A 27,140-nucleotide genomic window follows, 5' to 3' on the forward strand; every position below is an offset into this window, starting at 1 on the left:
GCTGGCCTCTCTTGGGTATATATAAAAGTATAATAGGCGCATCCTTAAATATGTTTGAAATCAAGTTGGTAAGTTTATGCACACATGGAATTTAACTGACAGAACAAGAATAAAATTGCAGTATAATATAACAGTGTTAAAGAAGTCACAAAGCAATATATGACTAAGTGCTGTATGAGTAGTTCAGAGAAGGAAAAATGACAGTGGGCTAGACTTGTCTGGAAAAACTTCATTGAGGAGGAAAGGCTTGAGTATTAAGTTCATAAACACTTTTCCTATTCAGTCGCAAATATTTGATCGTTATATTTATGGCCATATGAATAGTGTTAGAAAAATATTGATCCATTTCATTGCTACTAGCTTTTGAACATAGGATGGGATTTTTTAAAAGAAGAGAGGAGAAAGGGCAGTATAAACAGAGGAAATAGTGGGAATTAAAGCAAGAAGACAAGAATGCTTATGATTCTTTAGGGAATCAGGGTGGCAGGGATGGAGGGCTCATCTTAGAAAATTCCACAAATAATAAATTCTTGTTTTAATTGTAGGAAATGTGATATTTTTTCCCCCCAAGGCTAGAGAACTAGAAGAATGGCAGTGTTGTTACTTATTGATGTGAAAAGAAGGATTAATGCAGTTTCTATTTGTTTATTGTTACTTCTGTGTTGTTTTTCATTTTAATGTGTTTTCTTTCATTTTCCTTTCACTTAAATACCTCCTTATGTAACTCTAGGCAGAAAATGTGATCTTGTGTTTCTAATTAGTAAGGAAAACTATGTGTGAGACAAAATCATTCTATCAGCTCTAATTTTATATAAAATCTTTGTAACTGGGATAATACAAAATTCTTTTTAAAAATAGTCAACTATGTGAGCAAAAAGTAATTTAGTTTTTCTCTTGAAGTCTAAATTTGGCAAGATTAATATTCTTCAGTTTGAACAAAAATCTTTGAAAGATTTTAGCCAGCCCTTTTATGTTGGTTTTATTTTCAGAAGGCTAAATTTTACATGGATTATCTATTGGGATGTCTATTTGTGTTGCAAATACCTAAGGCTTAATAATGCTGTTATTTATTGTTGGAAAGCTTATACTGTTTTTATATTTGTTTAGTCATAGCTCTGTTTTATTTAGCAATTTTGCTTCATTGTAAGATGAAATTTTGACAGACTTATAGCTGTTTAAGTAAATTTATAATTAATGAGATTATCCATAGGAAAATCATTAATGGAAAGAATGCTAACATCTTATGAAACAGATTTAAGTCTAATGCTAACAGCAGCCCTCTGAACCTTTTCTGAAACGAGAACAGTAATGCCTATCATATGAAAGTACTTTATGAATTATAGAATGTTACATAGATAAAGTTGTTATACTTAAGCTCTGATTGTTTGGCTTTAACTTAACAAGGCCTATACAAGATACTTTAGTCCTATATTCAGTTGTTTGCCAGTGACATCATTTTCAAAGATAGGGCTTATAGTTGCTGCTTCTTACTTAACAATTAAAAAGTAATTGGTTCTATATGATTTTTGCATTTCTTTGAACATGTCAAAACACTTTAGCTGATCCCTAGACACCAGGATGATTTTTCAGCACCAGTTTAGTCATTATCTGTTTTGTTATGCTGTGTTATAATTTATTGTCCTAGAAGGCCTTAATCTCCAGCCCTGACTGACTTAAGGACCTTTCAAGGAACTTAACCAAGGGGACTTACATTTAGCCTGTCCAAGGTAGTTATCTATTCCATTAGAATGTAGAATTTTCCCGTTTATTTTATAGTCATTTTAGTTTAGATTCTCATCATCTCCTAACAGGTTTATCCCAACAGCTTTCTAGTTCATCTCCTTGGCTTCATTTTTCTTCTGGCTGGAAGTCTTTTACTTCATCCTGGAGACTTTTATTTTTTTGGATGTCATAGGTCAGGTACCCGGCAGGATTCAAGTCATAGAACTTCATTAAAACTAAGAACCTAATAAGTACCCATTTTCATTTCATTTTGTATTTCGGTACCCACATCTGGAAGGAAGAAGTTATTAGTAATTCGAAAGAATAAGGAATTTTTTAAAGAAAAACTCTGCTTTTATTCTGTCCCATATTTTAAATCCTTTGGCTTTCTGCTTCAGTTATTTATTCTCTAATTACTTTTTTTTTTTTAACAAACAACTATGTTCCAGGTGTTTTGCTGGACACTGAGATACAAAGATGAAAGAAACAGAGTCCTGTACCTTGAGAGACTAGTCTAGCAGTTAAGACAGATGTGTGTGAAGTTTTAGAACAGTAATTGAAGTGCTCTAAAAAGAGAAAAGGTGATATTTGAACCAGTCCTTAAAGAATGAGAAGACATTTTTAATGGACTGTATTCTACACTACAGTGTATGTAAAATACACTGTATTCTGAGTGAAAAAGGCCTGGATTTGAGTTCTGTCCTTACCATTTTCCCAATTTGTGAATCAGGCAAATTATCGAATATTCTTTGAGTATTAGTTTCCTAATCAGTATAACGGAAATAATGCATGCTTTCTTCACAGAGTATTACAAAGATTAAATGAGATAATGTATATGAAAATACTCTCAGTAAATTTGTTTGCCCACTCACACATCAGGTTTAAACATTTTAGTTCTTAGTGTATTTGTACTCTGACCCTACCATTTCATTTTAACTTTATTTCCCTCCTAATCTCTTAATCCAATCATTCGGTTTATTGAAGAGAACAACCTACCTTTACTTAAGCCAACAAAATCTTTTACTGTTCCATGTATTTGTATGACCAAAACCCTATCTCAATGCCACTCCTCTCAGCTTTAATGTCATTTCCTTAGTGAAGCCAACAGTTTATACCCTCCTCCATACTGTTAATTTCTCCTGTGAATCCATAGTACTTGGTACACATTGGTATAAATATTAATTATATACTCTCACATTGCTTTATCATTCTTTTTTTTTTAAATAGTAATCTTCTTATTTTTTTAAATTTATTTTTGGCTGTGTTGGGTCTTCATTTCTGTGCGAGGGCTTTCTCTAGTGGCAGCAAGTGAGGGCCACTCTTCATCACGGTGCACGGGCCTCTTCACTGTCGTGGCCTCTCTTGTTATGGAGCACAGGCTCCAGACGCTCAGGCTCAGCAGTTGTGGCTCACGGGCCCAGTTGCTCCGCGGCATGCGGGATCCTCCCAGACCAGGGCTCGAACCCATGTCCCCTGCATTAGCAGGCAGATTCTCAACCACTGCGCCACCAGGGAAGCCTGTCATTCTTAAATACCTTTTAAAACATCTTTTACCAGAGTTTTTTTAGTGGAGGGGACTGAGTTTTAATCAGCCTGATTTTCAGTACCATAGTACTGACACAAACCCAATAAATGTGCATAAATGAATCAGGAAGTCAGTATTTTAGGCCCTGTTTGTTCACTTGCTGTTTGACTTTCTGTTGTTAAATTTGCTTATTGCTGAAAGAGGGCATTGGATTAATCTAAGTAATTTCTAGGTATCTTTCTAAGCATAAAATTCCACATTTAGGCCACGCTCTATAGTTCCTTTGTTAATTTTTCTCCTTACAGAATGCTTCTTACCCCCCCTCATTCTATAGCCCTTTTATTGTCTTCTCCATCATTTTTATAGTCCTTATAGTCAGTCAGAAGACCTTTAAGTTTGTTTTCTTAAATTCTTTTCTGTTGTATTATATCATTTTATATGTTGTTTCCTGATCTAGTTTGTGAGTTCTTGGAAGGCAGATTGTGTCTTAAGTTTCTGTCCTATCAGCCACATGTAACTCATGAAGTTAGAACACACCCTCTCACCATACACAAAAATAAACTCAAAATGGCTTAAAGACTTAAATATAAGACATGACAATAAAACCTCCTAGAAGAGAACATAGGCAAAACATTCTCTGACATAAATCGTACCAGTGTTTTCTTAGGTCAGTCCCCCAAGGCAATAGAAATAAAAACAAAAAAATAAACAAATGGGACCTAATCAAACTTACAAGCTTTTTGCATAGCACAGGAAATCATTTAAAAAAAAAAAAAAACAGCCTACAGACTGGGAAAAAATATTTGCGAACTATGAGACTGACAGGGCTTAATTTCCAAAATATACAAACAGCTCATACAACTCAACAACAAAAAGACCCTATCCAAAAATGGGCATAAGACCTAAATAGACATTTCTCCAAAAAAGACATACAGATCGCCAATAGGTACATGAAAAGATGCTCGACATCGCTAATTATTAGAGAAATGCAAATCAAAACTACAATGAGGTACCACCTCATACCAGTCAGAATGGCCATCATTAAAAGGTCTACAGATAAATGCTGGAGAGGATGTGGAAAAAAAGGGACCCTACTACACTGTGGGTAGGAATGTAAACTGGTGCAGCCACTGTGGAAAACAATATGGAGGTTCCTCAGAAAACTAAAAATAGAATTACATATGATCCAGCAGTTCCACTCCTGGGCATATATCTGGACAAAACTATAATTCAGAAAGATACATGCACCCCTAGGTTCATAGCAGTACTACTGTTCACAATGGCCAAGACATGGAAGCAACCTAAATGTCCATCAACAGATGAGTGGATAAAGATGTGGAATATATAAACAATGGACTATTTATTACTCAGCCATAAAAAAGAATGAAATAATGCCATTTACAACAACATAGATGGACCTAGAGATTATCATACCAAGTGAAGTAAGCCAGAACAAGAAAGACAAATACCATATGATATCATTTATATGTGGACTCTAAAATATGACACAAATGAACCTATCTAAGAAACAGGATCACTGACATAGAGAACAGACTGGTGGTTGCCAAGGGGGAGGGGGTTGGGGAAAGGATGGAGTGGGAGGCTGGGGTTAGCAGATGTAAGCTCCTGTATATGGAATGGATAAACAACAAGCATCCTACAGTATAGCACAGGGAACTATATTCAGTGTCCTATGATAAACCATAATGGAAAAGAATATTTTAAAAAAAGGAATGTGTGTGTGTGTGTATACACACGTGTATAACTGAATGACTTTGCTGTACAGCAGTAATTAACACAACATTGTAAATCAGCTATACTACAATAAAAAAAATTTCTGTCCTATCTATAATCCCTGGAGTATCAGAGTATTTACTGTATTTTTTCTTGCTCACAAAATTTAGACTATATATTACAGTCACAAAATTTGGCTGCTAATTATCTTGTTTCTATGTATTTTGAAACTCAGTGCTAATTTGTCACTCTTATTCATAAATGTTCCCAATATAAAACATTCTTCACAAAGTTGTCTGTATTTCCTAACATATGTTTGATTACAGTAAATTAGCTATATGAATATTATTAGAAAAAACAGACCATTTGTTTTGTGGGGGAGTATAGTTGATTTACAGTGTTGTGTTAGTTTCAGGTGTACAGCAAAGTGAATCAGTTATACATATACATATATCCACTCTTTCTTAGATTCTTTTCCCATATAGGCCATTACAGAGTACTGAGTAGAGTTCCCTGTGCTATACAGTAGGTCCTTATTAATTATCTATTTTATATATATATAGTAGTGTGTATATGTCAATCCCAGTCTCCCAATTTATTCCTCTGCCACCCCGTTTCCCCCTTGGTAACCGTAAGTTTGTTTTCTACATCTGTGTCTGTTTCTGAAAAACAGACCATTTCTTCCAAGATCTTTCCCCATGGTATTTTACACACAAGATTTTATAACTACCTACAGATTTTGTTGTTGTTGTTTACTTACAATTTTAAAGGTAAGTCTGATTGCATATATTAATTTGTCTTCTGAGTCAGGGCCCTGCAATTCCTCCTCTGTATTTCTATTAATAAGCTATTTTACTAATGGTACTAGAAGCTTTAATCTTCAGTTTTTGTTGTTTTGCAGATGTTCTACTCATGGTTCCCCAGGACCAGAAGGCAACCATATTTCAGATGTACCACTTCTAGATAGTCCCAAGTAAGTTTAATTGATTAGCTTTGGGACCTCAAAGCTAGACTGCTTTTTAGGACTGAGAGAGAATATTAAGAAATTGGGAATAGTATGATATTGAGTAGAATGTATTATCTGAATACTTTCTGCTCCACAGTTTGAGTTACCTTTCTGTTTAGTTATATAGCTTTGCTCCATTCCACTTTTTGGTGTTTCCAAAGTTTTCTCTACAGCACCAATCCAAATAAAATATTAGTTCTCCTTGTTTCTGTTTGTCACTTTGTCATTCTGTAAGTTGAATGCAAAAGCTTCCAGGTCCCCTTACATTATAGGTCACACAGAAAAAATGTAACACTGTTAAAGAGTATTTCAGAGGAGATTTTGTGTGCAAAAATTTGGCAAGATGAATGAAAACTCATAATTCCTGTTCTTTCAGTCCCTGGCTATGTTCTTCATTGCCTGCTCCTTCCGTGCTAGCCCCAGTCACTTTTGCATCTATTGTAGAAGAAGAGCTACAGCAGGAAGCAGCTCTTATCAGAAGTCGAGAAAAACCCTTGGCTTTGATTCAGGTAAATAACATGCTTATTTGGGTTTAATTTAGGGTAAGAACTATACTACATTTCATTCTTAGGTCTTGAGAAAATTCTCTTTGTTTGCTTTGCAGAGGTGCATGTATTTATCACATTAAAATGTGAGTGCAATGTAAAACAAAACTGAAGCATTCAGCAAGTATTAATTGAAGGTATTCAGGATAATTAATTTACAACTAATAAATTGGGCTAAAGCTAATATTTTTAGCACTGGTGATGCTTTGGACTGTTTTAGTTTTTGAAAGTGGCCAGTAGAGAACTTGGCATTATCTAGCTCTACACCTGGCTTATGTATCAGTAAGAGTTCTTAGGTTGTAAGCCACAGACACCAAGTCAGGCTAACTTAAGGAGAAGAGAACTTATTTGAGAGACACTGAGATTCCACAGACTTAGCTGAAAACCAGAGAGCCAGGCTTAGGAAACAGACAAGACTCATAGTTGTCCTAAAGAGCTTAAAGAACTAGACGACTTGTACAACAACAGAAAGTATCTCACAGGATGAGCAATTGGAATGAATGGATTCCAACAGCTATCTTCAGTTTCTTTTTCCTTGCTCTAGATTAAAATCAAGGGAAGGTGGGTATCTGATTATTCTAACTCAGGCCTCAACCCTTTTGAAGGGGATAGCAGGATACCTATTCCACTGTCTTGTATGCATAGAAAGTGGTAGTTCCACAAAAGGAAATTGGAAAGCTAACAGAATCCTGCTCGGTTTATAATTGAAGGAGCAAAGCAACTTCTCTTTTTTCCTTTCTCCTTTCAGATTGAGGAGCGTGCGATACAAGATTTATTGGTTTTCTATGAAGCATTTGGCAACCCTGATGAGTTTGTCGTTGTTGAAAGGACACCGCAGGGACCACTGGCAGTACCTCTGTGGAATAAGCACGGATGCTAGTTCACCACGGAGTTGAGATACAATTTTCATAAGTTGGGACTGTTATAAATACATGCTATGGGAAAAGAGTTCTTACAAATTTGGTAACAGATCATTCTAGATAGAATAAGAAAGGATTTAATTTCTTTACTGAACTTTAAGCATATACTGTTTGTATGATTAAAAAGAAATCCCTCAGAATTGTGATTTTAGTAACCTTTTGTGTAAAAATGTGTGAGAGGAAAAACTTATTAGGTTAAGTTTAAATAGAACTATTTCTTCTGAATAGTCTTAAAAGGAAAACATGAGTGATTGAAGTGTAAAATTTAAGAGTGATGCATTAAAAATAACTTTCCATTTGAGAATTTGGGATAAATAATTTAGAAGATTTTTGCCAAATATCTTTTTTTTTAGTGTGACATTGATGAGCTTAAAGTAGGAGTGTCAGCCATTACTTTTGATCCACTGATAGCCAAAATTTTGTGTTTGCTGTAGTAGTTATGCCTCCATTCTTGTGTCTTTCATCAGGCTTTGAACATTCTGGCCTGATTTTTAAAGCTTGAGCTGCTTGAATGCCATTTTATTTCGGTTTCAACAACACATTCTCCATTTTACATTGAACTGTGGAGTATGGTGGAAAGGAAATAAGAATACTATTCTGAGCAGCTTAGTCTAAGATAATAGTTTCTTATAAGATTTGGAGTCATTGTGGGGATTGTTTTTGGATGGGGAGAGGAGACCTTATAAAAGCCTTATTGTGACAGAATCCATTTCTGAAAGTGTTAAAATTTTCTAAAATAAGTGCTTAATTACACATATAAGAATTGAATAGTTTGGAAGAAGGCTGGTTTACAGTTACCTTTACAATGTTACATAATCAGAAATTCTCTGAGCCTGGGTTATATGAATAGACATAAACATTGTTTTCTTTACAGTATGCTGTTTGGGTTGTTTTTGAGCGGTTAAATTTTTAAAAAAACAAATGTTAAATCTGTGCTCCAGCACCTAGACAAATTGGGAAGGTTAATGTTTCTGAGAAATAAGAAGCCAAGGGGAACATACAGGCAAATCACTGCTATAATTAGGTTGACGAAAATACGGCTAAAATTAACTCAACACTTGAGCTTTAGCTCCACCCAAAGCAGCAAACTTGTAAGCAAATGTGCAATAAAAAATAATCTTGATCCATTTCACTGTTACTGTGTGTTTGATATCCTATACTATATTGACATCTATTATAGGCGGAATTACAAATGATTCCTCCTAATATCATATATTGTAGCCAGTATTTGTTGAAGTTGATGCTGTATCCATTCCTTAACTACTTAAAAAAGGGCAGTTTTCCTAAAATGCACCTGCATGTTTGAGTAAATTGAGAAGCAATGAATTTTATAATGTTTTATGGATGTTGCTGTAAAGAGATTTTCTGAAGTAATTGATTTATTTCATTTGAACCTTTGATTCTTCCACGCTTCTTGGCATCTTTAAAGATACCATAAAGTGATGATTTCCGTGGTGTACTCCGTGCTGCCTGGGAAGCACCCTAAGGGCCTTTGGTGAGTGGGATGTGAAGGAGGAGCCAGGGTTGACCAAGTCTGTGGGGTTTTAGGTCTTCACTAACCTCATTCAGAGCAATTGCACTTTACAACCTGTTTTATATAGTGGAGTATTATATAAAACTTCATTTGGGAGAAAAAAGTTCTTTTGCTAGTAAAATGAAAGGTAAGCACTGCTATAAACTACATGAAGATAGCAACCCGATACACTGACCAAAAAGCCCAGGAAAGTGATGGGTTTTTTCCTTAACATTATTCTGCCTACAGTAATTAACTCACCTTTAATCCCATGATTTCAAGAAAGTCTTAAGACGCTAGAAATGGGCAATTTAAGGGATCAGTGGGATGAAGAGGTTTTTAAGATTGACCAGAACAATCACAGAACTCCTTAGCCTAGAAAGGTGTTGATTGGATGGGGAATTGGGATTGGGGGTAGAGGTGTCAGAGCAGAATATGCTTAAAATTTGCAAAATCAAGACCAGTCAGGTAAAGTCGTATTTGTTGACAAAATACTAGGATTCAGGACTTTTTGTAAAGTCTAAAGAGGTGGCTTTTAAAATAGATTGTAGACAATCTTTATAGAGGAATGACAACAGATTGTCAGTTGAGAAAGGTATTGCTAGTTAATATCTTGGTTGGTTCTATACTCTTTTGCAGGCTGGGTTGTATTTTTTAGTTCATGATAAGGGGGTTGATAGCTGATTCATAGGTCTTCGTTGCTGTGCGCTGGCTTTCTCTAGTTGTGGCAAGCGGGGGCTACTGTTCATTGTGGTGCACGAGCTTCTCATTGAGGTGGCTTCTCTTGTTATGGAGCATAGGCTTCAGTAGTTGTGGCACATGAGGTCAGTAGTCGTGGCTGGCGGGCTCTAGAGCGCAGGCTCAGTAGTTGCGGTGCATGTGCTTAGTTGCTCTGCCGTGTGTGGGATTTTCCCGGACCAGGGATTGAACCCATGTCCACTGCATTGGCAGGCAGATTCTTAACCACTGCACCACCAGGGAAGTCCTGATTCATAAAATTGTATATCTGAAGAAACCTTGTAGATTAACCCTGTACATTCACTTTATTATATAAATTGAAGAGCATGAACTCCAGGGAAAGTGACTAATGAGAATGAAATCTTCTGTCTTTTCAGTCTGGTCCACCTACAACTACACCAGACTGCCTCTTAGAAATTACTAATTGTCTGTAGCAATTTAGCCAAGACTAAGAAAATATTAAAAAGCACTTAGTAAAAATACATATAACCCAGAAGCTTCCAGAATTATCAATTTAAGAGCTATTTTCAGAAGAAACTGCAGCAACCTCCCAGCAGGGAATTGGGGACAAGTGATCCAAGATATTCATGGTAATGTTGATATATATCTTTTTTGCTTGAGGTGATGTTCAATCATGTAAGATGCCAAAACAACCTGGTCTTTCCTACACACATGACCATCAAACTATATTTCAGACCCTATATATATTTCATTTTCTTGTATGTCTCTACTTGGCTGCTTGGCTGTTTGTGTCAAAACTGAATTCTTGCCTTTCCCAAACTCATCTTTTTTTATTTCCTTATCTCTTATTCTGTCATTCTCATTAAGGCTAAATGTTTGGTTTCTTTGTCTCTTTCCCACATTTATTGTCCAACTCCTGTCAGTTCTGTCTCTGCAGTATCTTTTATCTAATTTTCTTCATTTCATTCACATTACTACTACTCTGTTTTAGGTCCTGAAGTTTTTCTGAAAGTTCTCAAACATTTTGGCATCAGGATCCCTTTATACTGATTAAAATTATTGAGGACCCGAAAGAGCTTTTGTTTATATTCATTACATATCTATCATATATAATGTATTGCAAATTAGAACTTTTAAATTTAGTTCATTTAAAAATCATAAGCCAACACATACTAACATAAATAAAATTTTTAATGAAAATGTAACTGTTTTACAAAACAAAATTAGAAGAGTGAGCTTGTTTTATATTTTCATATATATATGAAAATATGTAACTCTGTATTTCAGGTTCAGGCCTTTACTGTCTGGTTTAATAGAGGACTCCTACATTCTCATATTTGCTTCCACATTTAATCTGTTGTGAAAACAAATGTCATAGTGTCTGGAAACTTGAAAGACTGAGATTGAAAAAGGCAAGTAACATGTTATGAAAATAGTTTTGACCGTGCCAACTCCTGAAAGGTCGAGAAAGTGGTCCACTTAACTGCTTAAGTCCCTTAATTGTTGAGTCCCTTAACTGCCACCCCATTCTCTGTTTCCTGGTCCAAGACATTAAATTCTTTAACTCTCAAACTAATACCCCCAAAGCATATCTTCCTGCTCTGAAAACTCAAGTTACTTCCTCTACACTTTTAAGTTCATGTTTCCTCAGCTTGGGCTTCCAGTGATTTCTTTTTCTTTTCTTTTTTTTTTAAATCTATACACATAGTGGTGGAGCCAAACCTGACCTGATGTTTCTGCCAAAGAGGCTTCAAGCTTTGCTCGTGTAGATCTCTACCTACATTTTTCTTTCTCTTCACCTATTGAAATTCTACCCATCCATGATAAAGGCAACCCCAATTTTATTTTCCTTATAAACTTTTTGTTTTTTCCTTCTCATACCTCCTCAAAAGTAAACCAAAATAAAGTATTAGCATACATGGACCAATTATGTTCCCATTTCCTCTTAACACTTTATATCTTTTAGGGAACTTGTCATATTCTGCCATTATTTTTGTTTTTCTGTTTGTCTTTTACTTTTACTATTACTTACAGTTTGAAGGCATAGGCTAGGCACTTTTTTCTTTCTTGTGTGTATTTAAATCTTCAAAATCTTGAACCGTAACACAAGACAAAAAGGTTTTACTTCAGTGATTTACCAGTAAGTCAAGCAATGGACCATTAACAGCCTCTTGGAAAGAGGTGCTGGATTTGATTCGCTAGTATTTCATGGAGGATTTCTGTTTCTATAATTCATGATATTGGTCTGTGGTTTTTCTTTTGCTCTCTTTTCCTAGCTTTAGAGTTAGTTTAATAATGGCCTCATGGAGTGATTTAAGAAGTAGTCCCTTTTCTTCTGTGTTCTGGATGTTTATAAATGATTGGTATTATTTAAATATTTGATAGAATGAACCAGTGAAGCCATCTGGTTATGGACTTTTCTTTGTGGAAAGGTTTTAAATTATTAATTCAGTTTCTTTCTCTTTACATGTTATATATAAGTCTATTGAGATTTTCTGTCTTCTTGAGTCAGTTTCAGTAATTTGTGTGTCTAGGAATTTCTCCAGTTCATCTAAATTGTCTAGTTTGTTGGCATAAAGTTGTTCATAGCATTTACTTCTAATCCTTTTAATTTGTGTAGAGTTGGTGGTGAGGTCCCCACTTTCATTCTTGATTTTGGTAGTCCATTTCTCTTTTTTTCTTTGATCATATCAATTTTATTGTTTATTGTTCTGTTCAAAGAACCAACGTTGTGGATCCTTTTGATCTTTCCCTATTTTGCCTGCATCCCCCTTGTTTCAACCCTGATCTTTATTATTTCCTTTTTTCCTGCTTGCTTTAGCTTTAATTTGCTGTTCTTTTTCTAGCTGTTTAAGCTTAGATTATTGATTTAAGGTCTTTCTTCTTTCCAAAACATAGGCATTTAAAGCTGTAAATTTGCTGGTAAGCACTGCTTTAGCTGCATTACATAAATTTTTGTATGTTGTGTTTTCATTTTCATTCAGTTCAAAATTCTTTATTTCCTCTTGATTTCTTCTTTGAACCATGGATTATTTAAAAAGTATATTGTTTAATTTCAAAATATTTGTGAATTTCCCCCAATATCCTTTTGTTGTAGATTTCTAATTTAATTTTGTTAAATTTGGAATACTTATTTTTTATTGTTTCAGTCCTTTAAATTTGAGACATGTCTTATCATCTAACATACGAAAGTTCCATTGTATTCATGAGAAGAGTATGACTGAATTGACATCAACCTCCTATGAAATGGTAGCTTACAGGACTTTGTTTCCTATGTTGCGGACATAAATTTGTTGCATAAATAAAGGACAAGAATAGATGCTGAAGAACAGAAGGAGTGGACTGTGCTGGATATATTCTATTTGCACCTCAGATCCATTCTCTGTTCTTCTTCCCTCTACTACGTCTTGTGGAGTTGAACTCTAGGACTTTACCAGTCAGCTTATTTACCAGCCAGGGTTAGGCAACCTCTGGCTTCTGGTTACATTAGCCAATTTGGAACACTAGCAGAATACTGGCCTATTGACAGGAGGAAAGATAAAGCTTTTTTTTTTTTCTGCCCTTTACCTCCATGATGTTGCTATGGGCCACACGTCTCACAGGCTCCTATCAGGTAGCTCACTCTCCACAGAGCACTTTTCTCTCCAGATTCTGTTTCCCTTCACCCATTCAGTTCTAGGAATGGCAAAAGATCTCCCATTATTTCTAGCCCAGGTTACTGGAGTATTCATTGTAGTTTCCCTATATCCTGCCCACATTATAAAGAGTTCTTCAGTAATTTACCCAAGTTGAGAGTGCTGTCTGTTTCCTGCTAGGACTCTAATTGATTAGAGATGATCCGAGTAATGGAGAAAAGTAAGAGAATGTAGAGGTTTTGATTCAAGGATATTTCATTTAGAAACTTGGCAGTGAACAGGTAGATGCATGAGACACAAAAATGATAGGTAGATGGGTCACTTGTTTTGTGTTTTAAAAATGGAAGTTTATGCATCAAGAAAGCAGAAGGTGAGAAGTCGACACATAGAGAAAGAGATTGGAGGTGCTGGGAATAGAGTAAATAATTGCAGAATGGGGATGAAGATGGAATCAAGAGTACAAAGTAAAACTTGTGGGAAAGGAGAGATGTACTATCTGTTTCTCCTAAACTGCAGGGAAGAAACTGAGGATAATCATTGATCAGTGGTTCTCAGTTTGGTCTCCACATTAGCAACCAACATCACTGGGAACTTAAGAGAAATGCAAATTATCGGGCTCCACTCCAGTTCTATGGAATCCAAAACGTGTAGAGTGGATCCCCACAATCAATGTTTTAGCAAGGCCTCCAGGTGATTCTGATGCATGCCACGTTACTCTGATACTAAAACCAGGCAAAGATGCCACAGAAAAAGAAAAACTACAGGCCAATATCCTTGATGAACATAAACACAAAAATCCTCACCAAAATATTATCAAACTGAATTCAACAATACATTAAAAGGATAATACACCATGATGAAGTGGAATTTACTTCAGGGATGCAAGGGTGATTCAACATCTGCAAATCAAAATGAAGGATAAAAATCATATCTCAATAGATGGAGAAAAAGCATTTGACAAAATCCAACATTCATTTGTGATGACTCTTAACAAAGTGGGTTTAGAGGGAATAAAGGTCACATATGACAAGCTCAGAGCCAACATCATACTCAATGGTGAAAAGCTAAAAGCTTTTCCTCCAAGATCAGGAACAAAACAAGGATGCCAACTCTCACCACTTTTATTCAGCATAGTATTGGAAGCCCTAGAGCAATTAGGCTAAATAAATAAATAAAAGGCATCCAAATTGGAAAGGAAAAAAGTAAAACTTCACTATTTGCAGGTAACACGTTATTTACAGAAAACCCTAAAGACTCCACCAAAAAACTGTTAGAATAAATGAATTCAGTAAAGTTGCAGTATACAAATCAACATACAAAAATCTGTTGTGAATCTATACATTAATAAAGAACTATGAGAAAGAGGAATTAAGGAAATCCCTTTTATAATTGCATCAAAAGGAATAAAATACTTTGGGATAAATATAACCAAGGAGGTGAAAGACCTATTAAAACTATAAAATACTGATGAAAGAAGACACAAATAAATGGGAAGATATTCTGTGCACATGGATTGGAAGAATTAATATTGTTAAAATGTTCACATTACTCGAAGCAATCTATGGATTCAATGCAATTCCTATCACAATTCCCATGGCATTTTTCACAAAAATAGAACCAACCTAAAGTTTGTATGGAACCACAAAGAACTCGAATAGCCAAAGAAATATTGAGAAAGAACAAAGCTGGAGGCATCACACTTCCTGATTTTAAACCTATAGTAATCAAAACAGAATGGTATTGGCATAAAAATAGACACATAGATCAATGGAACAGAACAGAAACCCACACATATATGGCCAATTAATTTTATGACAAAGGAGCCAAGATTATACAATGGGGAAGGGACAGTGTCTTCAATAAACAGTGCTGGGGAAACTGGACAGCCACAGGGAAAAGAATGAAACGACTACTATCTTACATCATATAAAAAGTTAAAATGGATTAGATTTGAATGAAATACCTGAAACCATAAAACTGGGGGGGGGGGGAAAGGGGGTAAGCTCCTTGACATCAGTTTTGGCAATGTTTTTTTTGGATTTGTCACCAAGAGCAAAGGCAACAAAAGCAAAAACAAAGAAGTGGGACTACATCAAACTAAAAAGCTTCTGCACAGCAAAGTAAACCATCAACAAAATGGAAAGGCAACCTACTAAATTGGAGAAAATATTTCCAACTTATTTTTCTGATAAGGGAATAATCCAAAACGTAAAAAGAACTCATACAACTCAGTAGCAACAAACAAAAAAACAACAAAAATTGATTAAAAAATGGGCAGAGGACCTGAAGAGACATTTTTCCAAAGACTACATAGAGATGGCCATGAAAAAGTGCTCAACATCACTAATCATCAGGGAAATGCAAATCAAGACCATAATGAGATATCGCACACCTGTTAGAATGGCTATTATCAAATAAGCAAGAAATAACACGTTTTGATGAGAATGTGGAGACAGGAACCCTTGTGCACTGTTGGTGTATAAGTGAAATTGGTGCAGCCACTTTGGAAAACAGTATGGCGGTTCCTCAAAAAATTAAAAATAGAACTACTGTATGATCCAGCAACTCCACTTCTGGGTATTTATCTGAAGAAAATGACAATACTAACTCAAAAAGATATATGCAGCCCCATGTTCATTGCAGCATTATTTACAATAGTGAAGATATGGAAACAACCTAAGTGTCCACTGATGGATGAATGGATAAAGAAGATGTGATACACACACACATATACACAGTGGAATATTATTCCATAAAAAGAAGGAAATCTTGCTATTTGCAACAACATGGATGGACCTTGAGGGCATTATACTAAGTGAAGTAAGCCAGACGGGAAAGACAAGTACTGTATGATCTTACTATGTGTAATCTAGAAAAAAACAGAAAACAACAAAAAAAACAAGCTCATAGAGACACAGAGCAGATTGGTGGTTGCCAGAGGTGGGAGGTGAGGGGTGAGCAAAATGGGTGAAGGGATTCAAAAGGTACTAACTTCTGGTTATAAAGTAAGTAAGTCATGGGGTGTTAGGTACAGCACTGTTAAACAAAATTTTTGTGACTATGTATGGTGACGGATGTTAACTAGGTTTATTGTGGTGATCATTTCACAGTATATGTGAATACTGAATCATTCTGTGGTACACCTGAAACTAATAAAATGTTTATGTCAGTTATACCTCAATAAAAAAATTTCTAGCACCATTCTTTGTTTGAAAATAAAAATTAAATGGCCCAAGTTAAGACTGTGTGGGAAAAATTATAGGGCCAAACTCAATTTCAAATATTCAAGACAGACTGTGACTTCTCAAGTAATCAGGTATTCTGTTTTATAGTCTCCCTTCACCTATCTTTTATACATTTAATTATGTGCATATAGCCTTTTTAGATTCCATACCCAGTATAATTAAGTTTGGAATTAATTTGCATAGAAAATGAAGAACTGGATACATTGTTAAATGGTTGTGAATATGAATTTATAATGCACATAATTTTCCAAATGCTTAAAATTTTTGTTTAGCTATGGAGCTTAATTTAGTGTGTATTTGGAGCTCCTAAAAAATAAAATCCTATAAATATGCTCCTTTTAAAACAGATGGCATTTGAAATGGATGGCAAATATTTTGTACCTTTTAAGATTCGGCTACAAATATTAAGGGAATCTCCAATCCCTTCATCTGCACATAAGATGATGAAAAAAAGGTGATTTAACTTTTTTTTTTTTTTACTTACAGAGACTTTGGAAGCACAATTTAGCGTGCGCTAGGATTTCTAGTTTTAGGATAGACAAAAGACACCTTCAGCTTTCTCTTGAAAAATCACCTCTAAATAACAAGAAAAGCAAGAAGCAAACACAAAGTTCACTTTTGATGAAATCAGGAGATATCTCTAAGACTGCATCACAGTGTAGGAAGACAGAATGAGTGTGGGTCCCATGAAACTTCTAGTAGAATGGCCTCCGCTTTTATTAGTTTATTATAACTACATAAAGCCCTTGTTCTTTAACTATTTTCCTTTTTCAGCTGGTTCTAATTTGAGCTCTTCTGGGTCCAATACATCTATCCTGAGCTTCTCAAAATTTCCAGAACTCAGAGCAGATTTGGTCATCCACTTTGGTGAGTTTCAGGTATTGTAGGTCAACTGATGAAACTGGCTTGTAATAAACTTCAGCATGCTGCTTGCTCATGGCCCAAGCCATCTCAATATCAGGCTGACCCCAGGTCAGCATCTCACTGGCTCATCACCAGTTCTACTGATCACTGCCATGTTGCAGCCCACAAAGCATGGCCTCACTTTCCCTACAGTGATTGTGTGTGGGTGTGTGCTCCTTCCCCAGTTGACTGGAAGGGGCCAGAACTAACTTACCTTGCAAAAATAAGTACTGGAGATCTATTCAGCACAGTGCCTGTAACTAACAGTATGATTGTATACTTAAAACATGCAGATCACGGGGTTTCCCTGGTGGCGCAGTGGTTGAGAATCTGCCTGCCAATGCAGGGGACATGGGTTCGAGCCCTGGTCTGGGAAGATCTCACATGCTGCGGAGCAACTAGGCCCGTGAGCCACAACTACTGAGCCTGCACGTCTGGAGCCTGTGCTCCGCAACAAGAGAGGCCACGACAGTGAGAGGCCCGTGCACCGCGATGAAGAGTGGCACCCGCTCGCCGCAACTAGAGAAAGCCCTCGCACAGAAATGAAGACCCAACACAGCCAAAAAAAAAAACAAAAAACAAACATGCAGATCATGTGTTGTTACCACACACATGCAAAATACTACTGTTAAAGGGGGTGGGAGGAAACTGGGAGGTGATGGACTTGTCAACAGCCTTCATGGTGGTGAGGCTTTCATGGCGTGTTCTTATTCCCAAACTCATCAAGTTGTATACTTTAAATACGTACAGCTTTTTACATATCAATCATACCTCAATAAAGTGTTTTTAAAAGTAAACTGAATTAAAAAAAGAAGAGAAGAGCTGAAAGTGATGCCTCTGAGCTGGGGCCAGGGGCCACTTTTGGCACAAGTCTTTTTAGCAGGGTTTGACTTCTAAGCTCTGCAAGTGTATGTTACTTATATAATAATTTAAAGATTGTAAAGTTAACTATAAGCTCAAAAATGTAGTGAGTAGATTGATGGTGTTATAGAAAAGAGAACCAGACATAATTTTTGCTCAGTATAAATATTGATTGAAATTGTGTTTAATCTTAAAATTTGAGACTGTATAAAATAAGTGCCCCAAACTTGGTTAACATGAAAGTTCTAATTATTAAGCCAAGTTTCCTTCATAAAATAAGCCCCAGTTTCAGAAAACGTACAAGTATAAAGCATCTATCTTCACTCTGATGTACTGTAACTGCATTAGGTATTTTAAGGTGAAATCTATGGTGGAAATGTAACAAACATGTAGATTATTTACATATATAAAATCTTGTTCACATTCCTGAGTACACTTCAGATTTGTTAAAGTAATACTAAACTTCTGAATCTGATTATGATGTATTAATGATATGAAGAGAGAGGTAAATTGTGGATTCTGATAGGTTATCAATATGTGCCATATCGTTATAGCAGCAGACAGCAGGTTTGAATAAACCCTCTTCTAATAATCATAGTAATTGCTGGGTCTCCCTATATGGACTATCAGTAAAGAAAATAAATCCAAAGCAGGAAGTTAAAGTCAGTTAAAATTTATGAAGGCTTCACATTGATTTCTATTAAAGTTAAGCACTTTTAAAGCTGGTTTTAGTTTTGTGTTTGATTTGAGCCTCAGATTCTTCTTTGGAATTGCTATTTTAAGAGAGCATGTGGGAGGAGTCAAGATGGCAGTGTGGGAAGCTGCGGAGCTAGCGTCTCCCCACAACTAGGGCGCCTGCCTGGCCGCTGGTGGGGGACTCTGACCCCCAAGGAGACGGGAGGACCCCCAAAGTGAACTGGTAGGATGTAGGGGGACCAAAGGGAGAGGAGAAGTGGAGGCCAGAGAAGATCAGTACCCCCGAGGCCGGGGAGATCGGGAGAGGCAGGCGGGAGGGGCCGTCCTGGAGGAGCGGAGGGCGACTGCCCTGTCCCCTGGGGCCGCGGGAGCCTCTGACCTCCCAGGCTGGTCCCCTACAATCCAAAGCCCCCTCCAGGCCAAGTGGGTTCTTGGGGGCATAGAAGGGAGGCCGGGGAGATCAGGAGAGGCAGGCGGGAGGGGCGCTCCCAGACCCCAGACCTGAGGAGCAGGAGAGGAGAGGAGGGCAACTGCCCCACCCACTCGAGCCCAGGAAGCCTGCTGGGCTCCCAGGTGAGGTCCCCCGCCCTCTGAGACCCGGGTGGGGGGGCACACCTGGGCCCCTTCTGTTCCTTGAGCCTAAGCCCCACCCCCCCACAGCCCCTAGGGCCTTTTCCAGCACTGTGGGTCCTGAGCATTGGCCCCGCCCACCACCCAGACCTCTCCCTTGCTTAGGCCCCGCCCCTGACAGCCAAGGGCCCCCCCCCATTTTTTTTTTCCTTTCCCTCCTCCTCTTTTTTAATATTGTGGTACTGATGTACCTTCCAGTTGTTGATTCATCTATATTTTTATTTTTACATTCTTTCTAACATGTCTGTTAGGTTCCTGGTCTAATTTTATTTTTTCCTTTATTTTTTGTTTTTGTTTTTTTGCCTCCCCACATGGCTTGCGGGATCTTGATTTGCAAGCCTGGGGTTGGGGGGAAGCTCCTGCAGTGGGAGCGCCGAGTTCGAACCACTGGACTAACAGAGAACCTCAGACCCCAAGAAATATTCATCAGAGTGAGGTCTCATGGAGGTCCCCATATCAGCACCAACACCCAGCTCTACCCAATAGCCTACAAACTCCAGGGTTGGAAGCCTCAGGCCAAACAACCAATAAAACAGGAACACAATCCCACTCATGAAAAAAAAAAAATGAGATGGCAAAAAAATATGTCACAGATGAAGGAGCAAGGTTAAAACCTACAAGACCAAATAAATGAAGAGGAAATAGGCAATCTACCTGAAAAAAAATTCAGAGTCATGATAGTAAAGATGATCCAGAATCATGGAAATAGAATGGAAGCATGGATTGAGAAAATAAATGTTTAACAAAGATCTAGAAGAACTAAAGAACAAACAAACAGAGATGAACAACACAATAACTGAAATGAAAAATATGCTAGAAGGAATCAATAACAAAAACAGAGGCAGAAGAACGAATAAGTGAGCTGGAAGACAAAATGGTGGAAATAAATGCCAAGGAGCAGAATAAAGAAAACAGAATGAAAAGAATTGAAGACAATCTCAGAGACCTCTCTAACAACACTAAACGCACCAACATTTGAATTATAGGGGTCCCAGAACAAGAAGAGAAAAAGAAAGGATCTGAGAAAATACTTGAAGAGATTATAGTGGAAAACTTCCCTAATATAGGAAAGGAAATAGTCACCCAAGTCCAGGAAGCACAGAGAGTCCCATACAGGATAAACCCTAGGAAAAACACACCAAGACACATATTAATCAAGCTAATAAAACTTAAATTCAAAGAAAAAAATATTAAAAGCAGCAAGGGATAAACAAAAAATAACATACAAAGGAATCCCCATAAGGTTATCAGCTGATTTTTCAGTGTAAACTCTGCAGGCCAGAAGGGAGTGGCAGGATATACTTAAAGTGATGAAAGAGAAAAACCTACAACCAAGATTACTCTACCCAGCAAGGATCTCATTCAGATTCAATGGAGAAGTCAAAAGCTTTTCAGACAAACAAAGCTAAGAGAATTCAGCACCACCAAACCAGCGTTACAACAAATGCTAAAGAAACTTCTCTAAGTGGGAAACACAAGAGAAGAAGAAGACCCACAAAAACAAACCCAAAACAATTAAGAAAATGGTAATAGGAACATACATATCGATAATAACCTTGAATGTAAATGGATTAAATGCCCCAGCCAAAAGACACAGACTGGCTGAATGGATACAAAAACAAGACCCATATATATGCTGTCTATAAGAGACCCACTTCAGACCTAGGGACACATACAGACTGAAAGGGAAGGGATGGAAAAAGATATTCCATGCAAATGGAAATCAGAAGAAAGCTGGAGTAGCAATACTCGTATCAGATAAAATAGACTTTAAAATAAAGACTGTTACAAGAGATAATGAGGGACACTACATAATGATCAAAGGATCAATCTAAGAAGAAGCTATAACAATTACAAATGTTTATGCACCCAACATAGGAGCACCCCAATACATAAGGCAAATGCTAACAACCATGAAAGGAGAAATCGACAGTAACACAATAATAGTAGGGGACTTTAACACCCCACTTACACCAATGAACAGATCAAACAGAAAATAAATAAGGAAACACAAGCTTTTAATGACACAATAGATCAGATACATCTAATTGATATTTATAGAACATTCCACCCAAAAGTGGCAGAATACACTTTCTTCTCAAGTGCACATGAAATGTTCTACATGATAGATCACATCTTGGGTCACAAATCAAGCCTCGGAAAATTTAAGAAAATTGAAGTCGTATCAAGCATCTTTTCTGACCACAATGCTATGGGATTGGAAATCAATTACAGGAAAAAAACTAAAAAACACAAACACATGGAGGCTAAACAGTGCACTACTAAATAACCAAGAGGTCACTGAAGAAATCAAAGAAGAAATTTAAAAATACACAGAAACAAATGACAATGAAAAACAACGACCCAAAACCTATGGGACGCAGCAAAAGCAGTTCTAAGAGGGAAATTTATAGCAATTCAATCTCATCTGAAGAAACAAGAAAAATCTCAAATAAACAATCTAACCCTACACTTAAAGCAACTACAGAAAGAAGAACAAAGAAAACCCAAAGTCAGTAGAAGGAAAGAAATAATAAAGATCACAGCAGAAAAAAATGAAATAGAAATGAATAAAACAATAGCAAAGATCAATAAAACTAAAAGCTGGTTCTTTGAGAAGATAAAATTGATAAACCCTTAGCCAGACTCATAAGAAAAGAAGGGAGGATGCAAATCAATAAAATTAGAAATGAAAAAGGAGAAATCACAACTGACACTGCGGAAATACAAAGGATTGTAAGAGACTACTACAAACAACTATATGCCAATAAAATGGACAACCACAAAGAAATGGACAAACTCTTGGAAAGGTAAAATTTTCCAAGACTGAACCAGAAAGAATTAGAAAATAACAGACCTATCACAAGTAATTAAATTGAAACTGTAATTAAAAATCTTCCAACAAAAGTCCAGGACCAGATGGCTTCACAGGCAAATTCTATCAAACATTTAGAGAAGAGCTAACACTGATCCTTCTCAAACTCTTCCAAAAAATTGCAGAGGGAGAAACACTCCCAAATTCATTCTACAAAGCTACCATCACCCTGATACCAAAACCAGAAAAAGATATCACAAAAAAAGAAAATTATAGACCAATATCACTGATGAACATAGATGCAAAAATCCTGAACAAAATACTAGCAAACAGAATCCAACAGCACATTAAAAGGATCATACACCATGATCAAGTGGGATTTATCCCAGGGATGCAAGAATTCTTCAATACATGCAAATCAATCCATGTGATACACCACATTAACAAATTAAGCAATAAAAACCATATGATCATCTCAATAGATGCAGAAAAAGTTTTTGACAAAATTCAACACCCATTTATGATAAAAACTCTCCAGAAAATGGGCATAGAGGGAAACTACCTCAACATAATAAAGGCCATATATGACAAACCCACAGTGAGCATCATACTCAATGGTGAAAAACTGAAAGAGTTTCCACTAGGATCAGGAACAAGACAAGATGTCTACTCTTGCCACTCTTATTCAACATAGTTTTGGAAGTCCTAGCCACAGCAATCAGAGAAGAAAAAGAACTAAAAGGAATGCAAATTGGAAAAGAAGAAGTAAAACTGTCACTATTTGCCAATGATGTGATACTATATATAGAAAATCCTAAAGATGCTACCAGAAAACTACTAGAACTAATCAATGAATTTGGTAAGGTTGCAGGATACAAAATTAATGCACAGAAATTTCTGGCAATCCTATACACCAACAATGAAAAATCAAACACTCCCATTTACCATTGCAACAAAAAGAATAAAATACCTAGGAATAAACCTGCCTAAGGAGGCGAAAGACTTGTACTCAGAAAACTACAAAACACTGATGAAAGAAATCAAAGATGACATAAACAGACGAAGAAATGTATCATGTTCTTGGATTGGAAGAATCAATATTTTGAAAATAACTATACTACCCAAAGCAATGTACAGATTCAATGCAATCCCTATCAAACTACCAATGGCATTCTTCACAGAATTAGAATTTAAAAATCTTACAATTTGTATGGAAACACAAAATAACCCGAATAGCCAAAGCAATCTTGAGAAAGGAAAACAGAGTTGGAGGAATCAGGCTCTCCGACTTCAATCTATACCACAAAGCTACAGTAATCAAGACAGTATGGTACTGGCACAAAAACAGAAATATAGATCAATGGTACAGGATAGAATGCCCAGAGATAAACCCACGCACATATGGGCACCTAATTTACGACAAAGGAGGCAAAAACATACAATGGAGAAAAGACAGCCTCTTCAATAAGTGGTGCTGGGAAAACTGGACAGCTACGTGTAAAAGAATGAAATTAGAACACTACCTAACACCATATGCAAAAATAAACTCAAAATGGATTAAAGACTTAAATGTAAGACCAGACACTATAAAACTTTTAGAGGAAAACATAGGAAAAACACTTTTTGACATAAACCACAGGACGATCATTTTTGACCCACCTCCTTGAGTAACAGAAATAAAAACAAAAATAAACAAATGGGACTTAATTAAACTTAAAAGCTTTTGCACAGCAAAGAAAACCATAAACGAGACAAAAAGACAACCCTCAGAATGGGAGAAATATTTACAAATGAAACAACAGACAAAGGATTAATCTCCAAAATATACAAACAGCTCATGGAGCTCAGTATCAAAAAAACAAATAATCCATTTAAAAAATGGGCAGATGACCTACATAGACATTTCACCAAGGAAGACATACAGATGGCATGGCCAAGAGGCACATGAAAAGATGCTCAACATCACTAATTATTAGAGAAATGCAAATCAAAACTACAATGAGGTATCACCTCACGCAGGTCAGAATCTCCATCATCAAAAAAGCTAGAAACAATAAATGCTGGAAAGGGTGTGGGGAAAAGGAACCCTCCTACACTGTTGGTGGGAATGTAAATTGATACAGCCACTATGGAAAACAGTACAGAGGTTCCTTAAAAAACTAAAAATAGAATTACCATATGACCCAGCAATCCCACTGCTGGGCATATACCCTGAGAAAACCGTAATTCAAAAAGAGACATGCAGGCTTCCCTGGTGGCGCAGTGGTTGAGAATCTGCCTGCCAATGCAGGGGACACGGGTTCGAGCCCTGGTCTGGGAAGATCCCACATGCCGTGGAGCAACTAGGCCCGTGTGCCACAACTACTGAGCTTCCGCGTCTGGAGCCTGTGCTCCACAATGAGAGGCTGCGATAGTGAGAGGCCTGCGCACCGCGATGAAGAGTAGCCCCTGCTTGCCGCAACTAGAGAAAGCCCTTGCACAGAAACGAAGACCCAACACAGCCAAAAAATAAATAAATAAATAAATAAAGTGAAATTCTTTAAAAAAAAAAAAAAATTAAAAAAAAAAAGAGACATGCACCACAATGTTCATTGCAGCATTATTTACAATAGACAGGACATGGAACCAATGTAGATGTCTATCGAAAGATGAATGGATGAAGAAGATGTGGCACATATATACAATGGAATATTACTTAGCCATAAAAAGAAACGAAATTGAGTTATTTGTGTGAGGTAGATGGACCTAGAGTCTGTCATACAGAGTGAAGTAAGTCAGAAAGAGAAAAACAAATACCGCATGCTAACGCATATATATGGAATCCAAAAAAAAAAAAAAATGGTACTGATGAACCTAGTTGCAGGGCAGGAATAAAGATGTAGACATTAAGAATGGTCTTGAGGACACAGGGTGGGAGGGGGAAGCTGGGGCTAAGTGAGAGTAGCATCGACATATATACACTACTGAATGTAAAATAGTTGGCTGGTGGGAAGCAGCCGCATAGCACAGGCAGATGGGCTCGGTGCTTTGAGATGACCTAGAGGGGTGGGATAGGGAGGGTGGGAGGGAGGCTCAAGAGGGAGGGGATATGGGGACATGTGTGTGCATATGGCTGATTTGCTTTGTTGTGCAACAGAAATTAACACGGTATTGTGAAGCAATTACACTCCAATAAAGATCTATTAAAAAAAAAAAGAAAAGGAGCATATGAACCGTAAAGGTGTTCCAAAATTAGAAATTAGAGATTTTTACAGGTTACTGGGAGTTCACGAGTCCACATTTCATGCTTTAATGTAATAAAAGTCTCCAAATGAGGCACTATCTTTCATATTCATAGCAACAGATGGCATACTAGTTTAGAATTTTTAAGTTGTGAATTGTATCACACTTATTAGTAAAAATAGAAAAATGGATGTTACAGGAAGAGTGGATGGTGTGAAACGGTGGTATCATGAGGCATGAACCACAGTGACTGTGAGGTGAGACAGGACTGCTAGGCAATTTGCATCTCTCTTTGTGAATATCAGTGTGACCTCTGAACCCCACGAGGTGTCTGCCCTGTGGTTCTTGTGGTATGTGAAGCAGTGTGGAGGCACCACTTGGATATTCTCCATTACAAACGGGGCCAGGAACGGAAGTCTGTAGACGGATCTGGTCAAGTAAGCGAGCGGATAATGCACCTCCTCGGGGACCGAGTGAAGCTGGGGTGTCCTGTCACCTATGTGGACCAGTCGGGTGACAACATCATGATAGAGGTGTTGGATCATCAACTTTATGAGTGCCGATACGTGATTAGCGCCATCCCTCCAACTTTGACTGCCAAGATACACTTCAGACCAGAGCTTCCTTCAGAGAGAAATCAGTGAATCCAGCGTCTTCCAGTGGGGTCTATCATTAAGTGCATGATGTATTACAAGGAAGCCTTTTGGAAGAAAAAGTATTACTGCGGCTGTATGATCATCGAAGGTGAGGAAGCTCCGATTTCAATAACCCTGGATGACCCCAAGCCAGACGGATCGCTGCCCGCCCTCATGGGCTTCATCCTTGCTCGAGAAGCTGACCGCCTTGCTGAGGTCCATAAAGAACTAAGGAAGAGGAAAATCTGTGAGCTGTACGCCAAAGGGCTAGGATCCCAAGAAGCTTTACAACCGGTGCGCTATGAAGAGAAGAACTGGTGTGAGGAGCAGTACTCCGGGGGCTGCTACGCTGCCTACTTCCCCCTGGGATCATGACTCAGTACGGAACGCTGATCCGCCAGCCCGTAGGCAGGATTTACTTTGCTGGCACGGAGACTGCCACATAGCGGAGCGGTTACGTGCAAGGAGCAGTAGAGGCCGGAGAACGGGCAGCTAGAGAGGTCTTGAATGCTTTGGGGAAGGTGGCAAAGAAAGACATATGGGTCCAAGAACCTGAATCAGAGGGTGTTCCAGCTGTAGGAATCACCCACACCTTCTGGGAGAGGAACCTGCCTCCCGTGACAGGCCTGCTGCTGAAGATCATCGGATTTTCCACATCGGTAACTGCCCTGTGGTTTGTGGTGTACAAATTCAGGCTGCCAACCCGATCTTGAAGTTTCGGCTTCATGCCTTCTGCTTACTCTTTCCCAGCATCATCAAAAGCAAAATGTTGACAAATTGAAAGGCTGTGTCATCGGATCATCTTTAAGTGCACTGATTTAACCCCTCAGTTTA

General features: G+C 37.4%; 1 protein-coding gene and 1 pseudogene across 2 annotated transcripts in view; both read left to right on the plus strand.

The window, feature by feature from the left end:
* The window catches only part of IBTK (inhibitor of Bruton tyrosine kinase), a 102,067-nt gene extending 93,488 nt beyond the window's left edge, over positions 1-8,579 (plus strand). For both annotated transcript variants that reach the window (XM_059941744.1, XM_059941745.1), the window contains exons 27-29: positions 5,883-5,954; positions 6,364-6,496; positions 7,281-8,579. In XM_059941744.1, the coding sequence (XP_059797727.1) occupies positions 5,883-5,954; positions 6,364-6,496; positions 7,281-7,412 (337 nt within the window). In that variant the 3' untranslated portion in view covers positions 7,413-8,579. The remainder of the gene's footprint in view (positions 1-5,882; positions 5,955-6,363; positions 6,497-7,280) is intronic.
* Positions 8,580-8,894: 315 nt separating this feature from the next.
* LOC132376113 (amine oxidase [flavin-containing] A-like) lies at positions 8,895-27,019 on the plus strand (annotated as a pseudogene).
* Positions 27,020-27,140: the final 121 nt, after the last annotated feature.

Source organism: Balaenoptera ricei, chromosome 12 (assembly GCF_028023285.1).
Source record: "Balaenoptera ricei isolate mBalRic1 chromosome 12, mBalRic1.hap2, whole genome shotgun sequence".
NCBI lineage: Eukaryota > Metazoa > Chordata > Mammalia > Artiodactyla > Balaenopteridae > Balaenoptera > Balaenoptera ricei.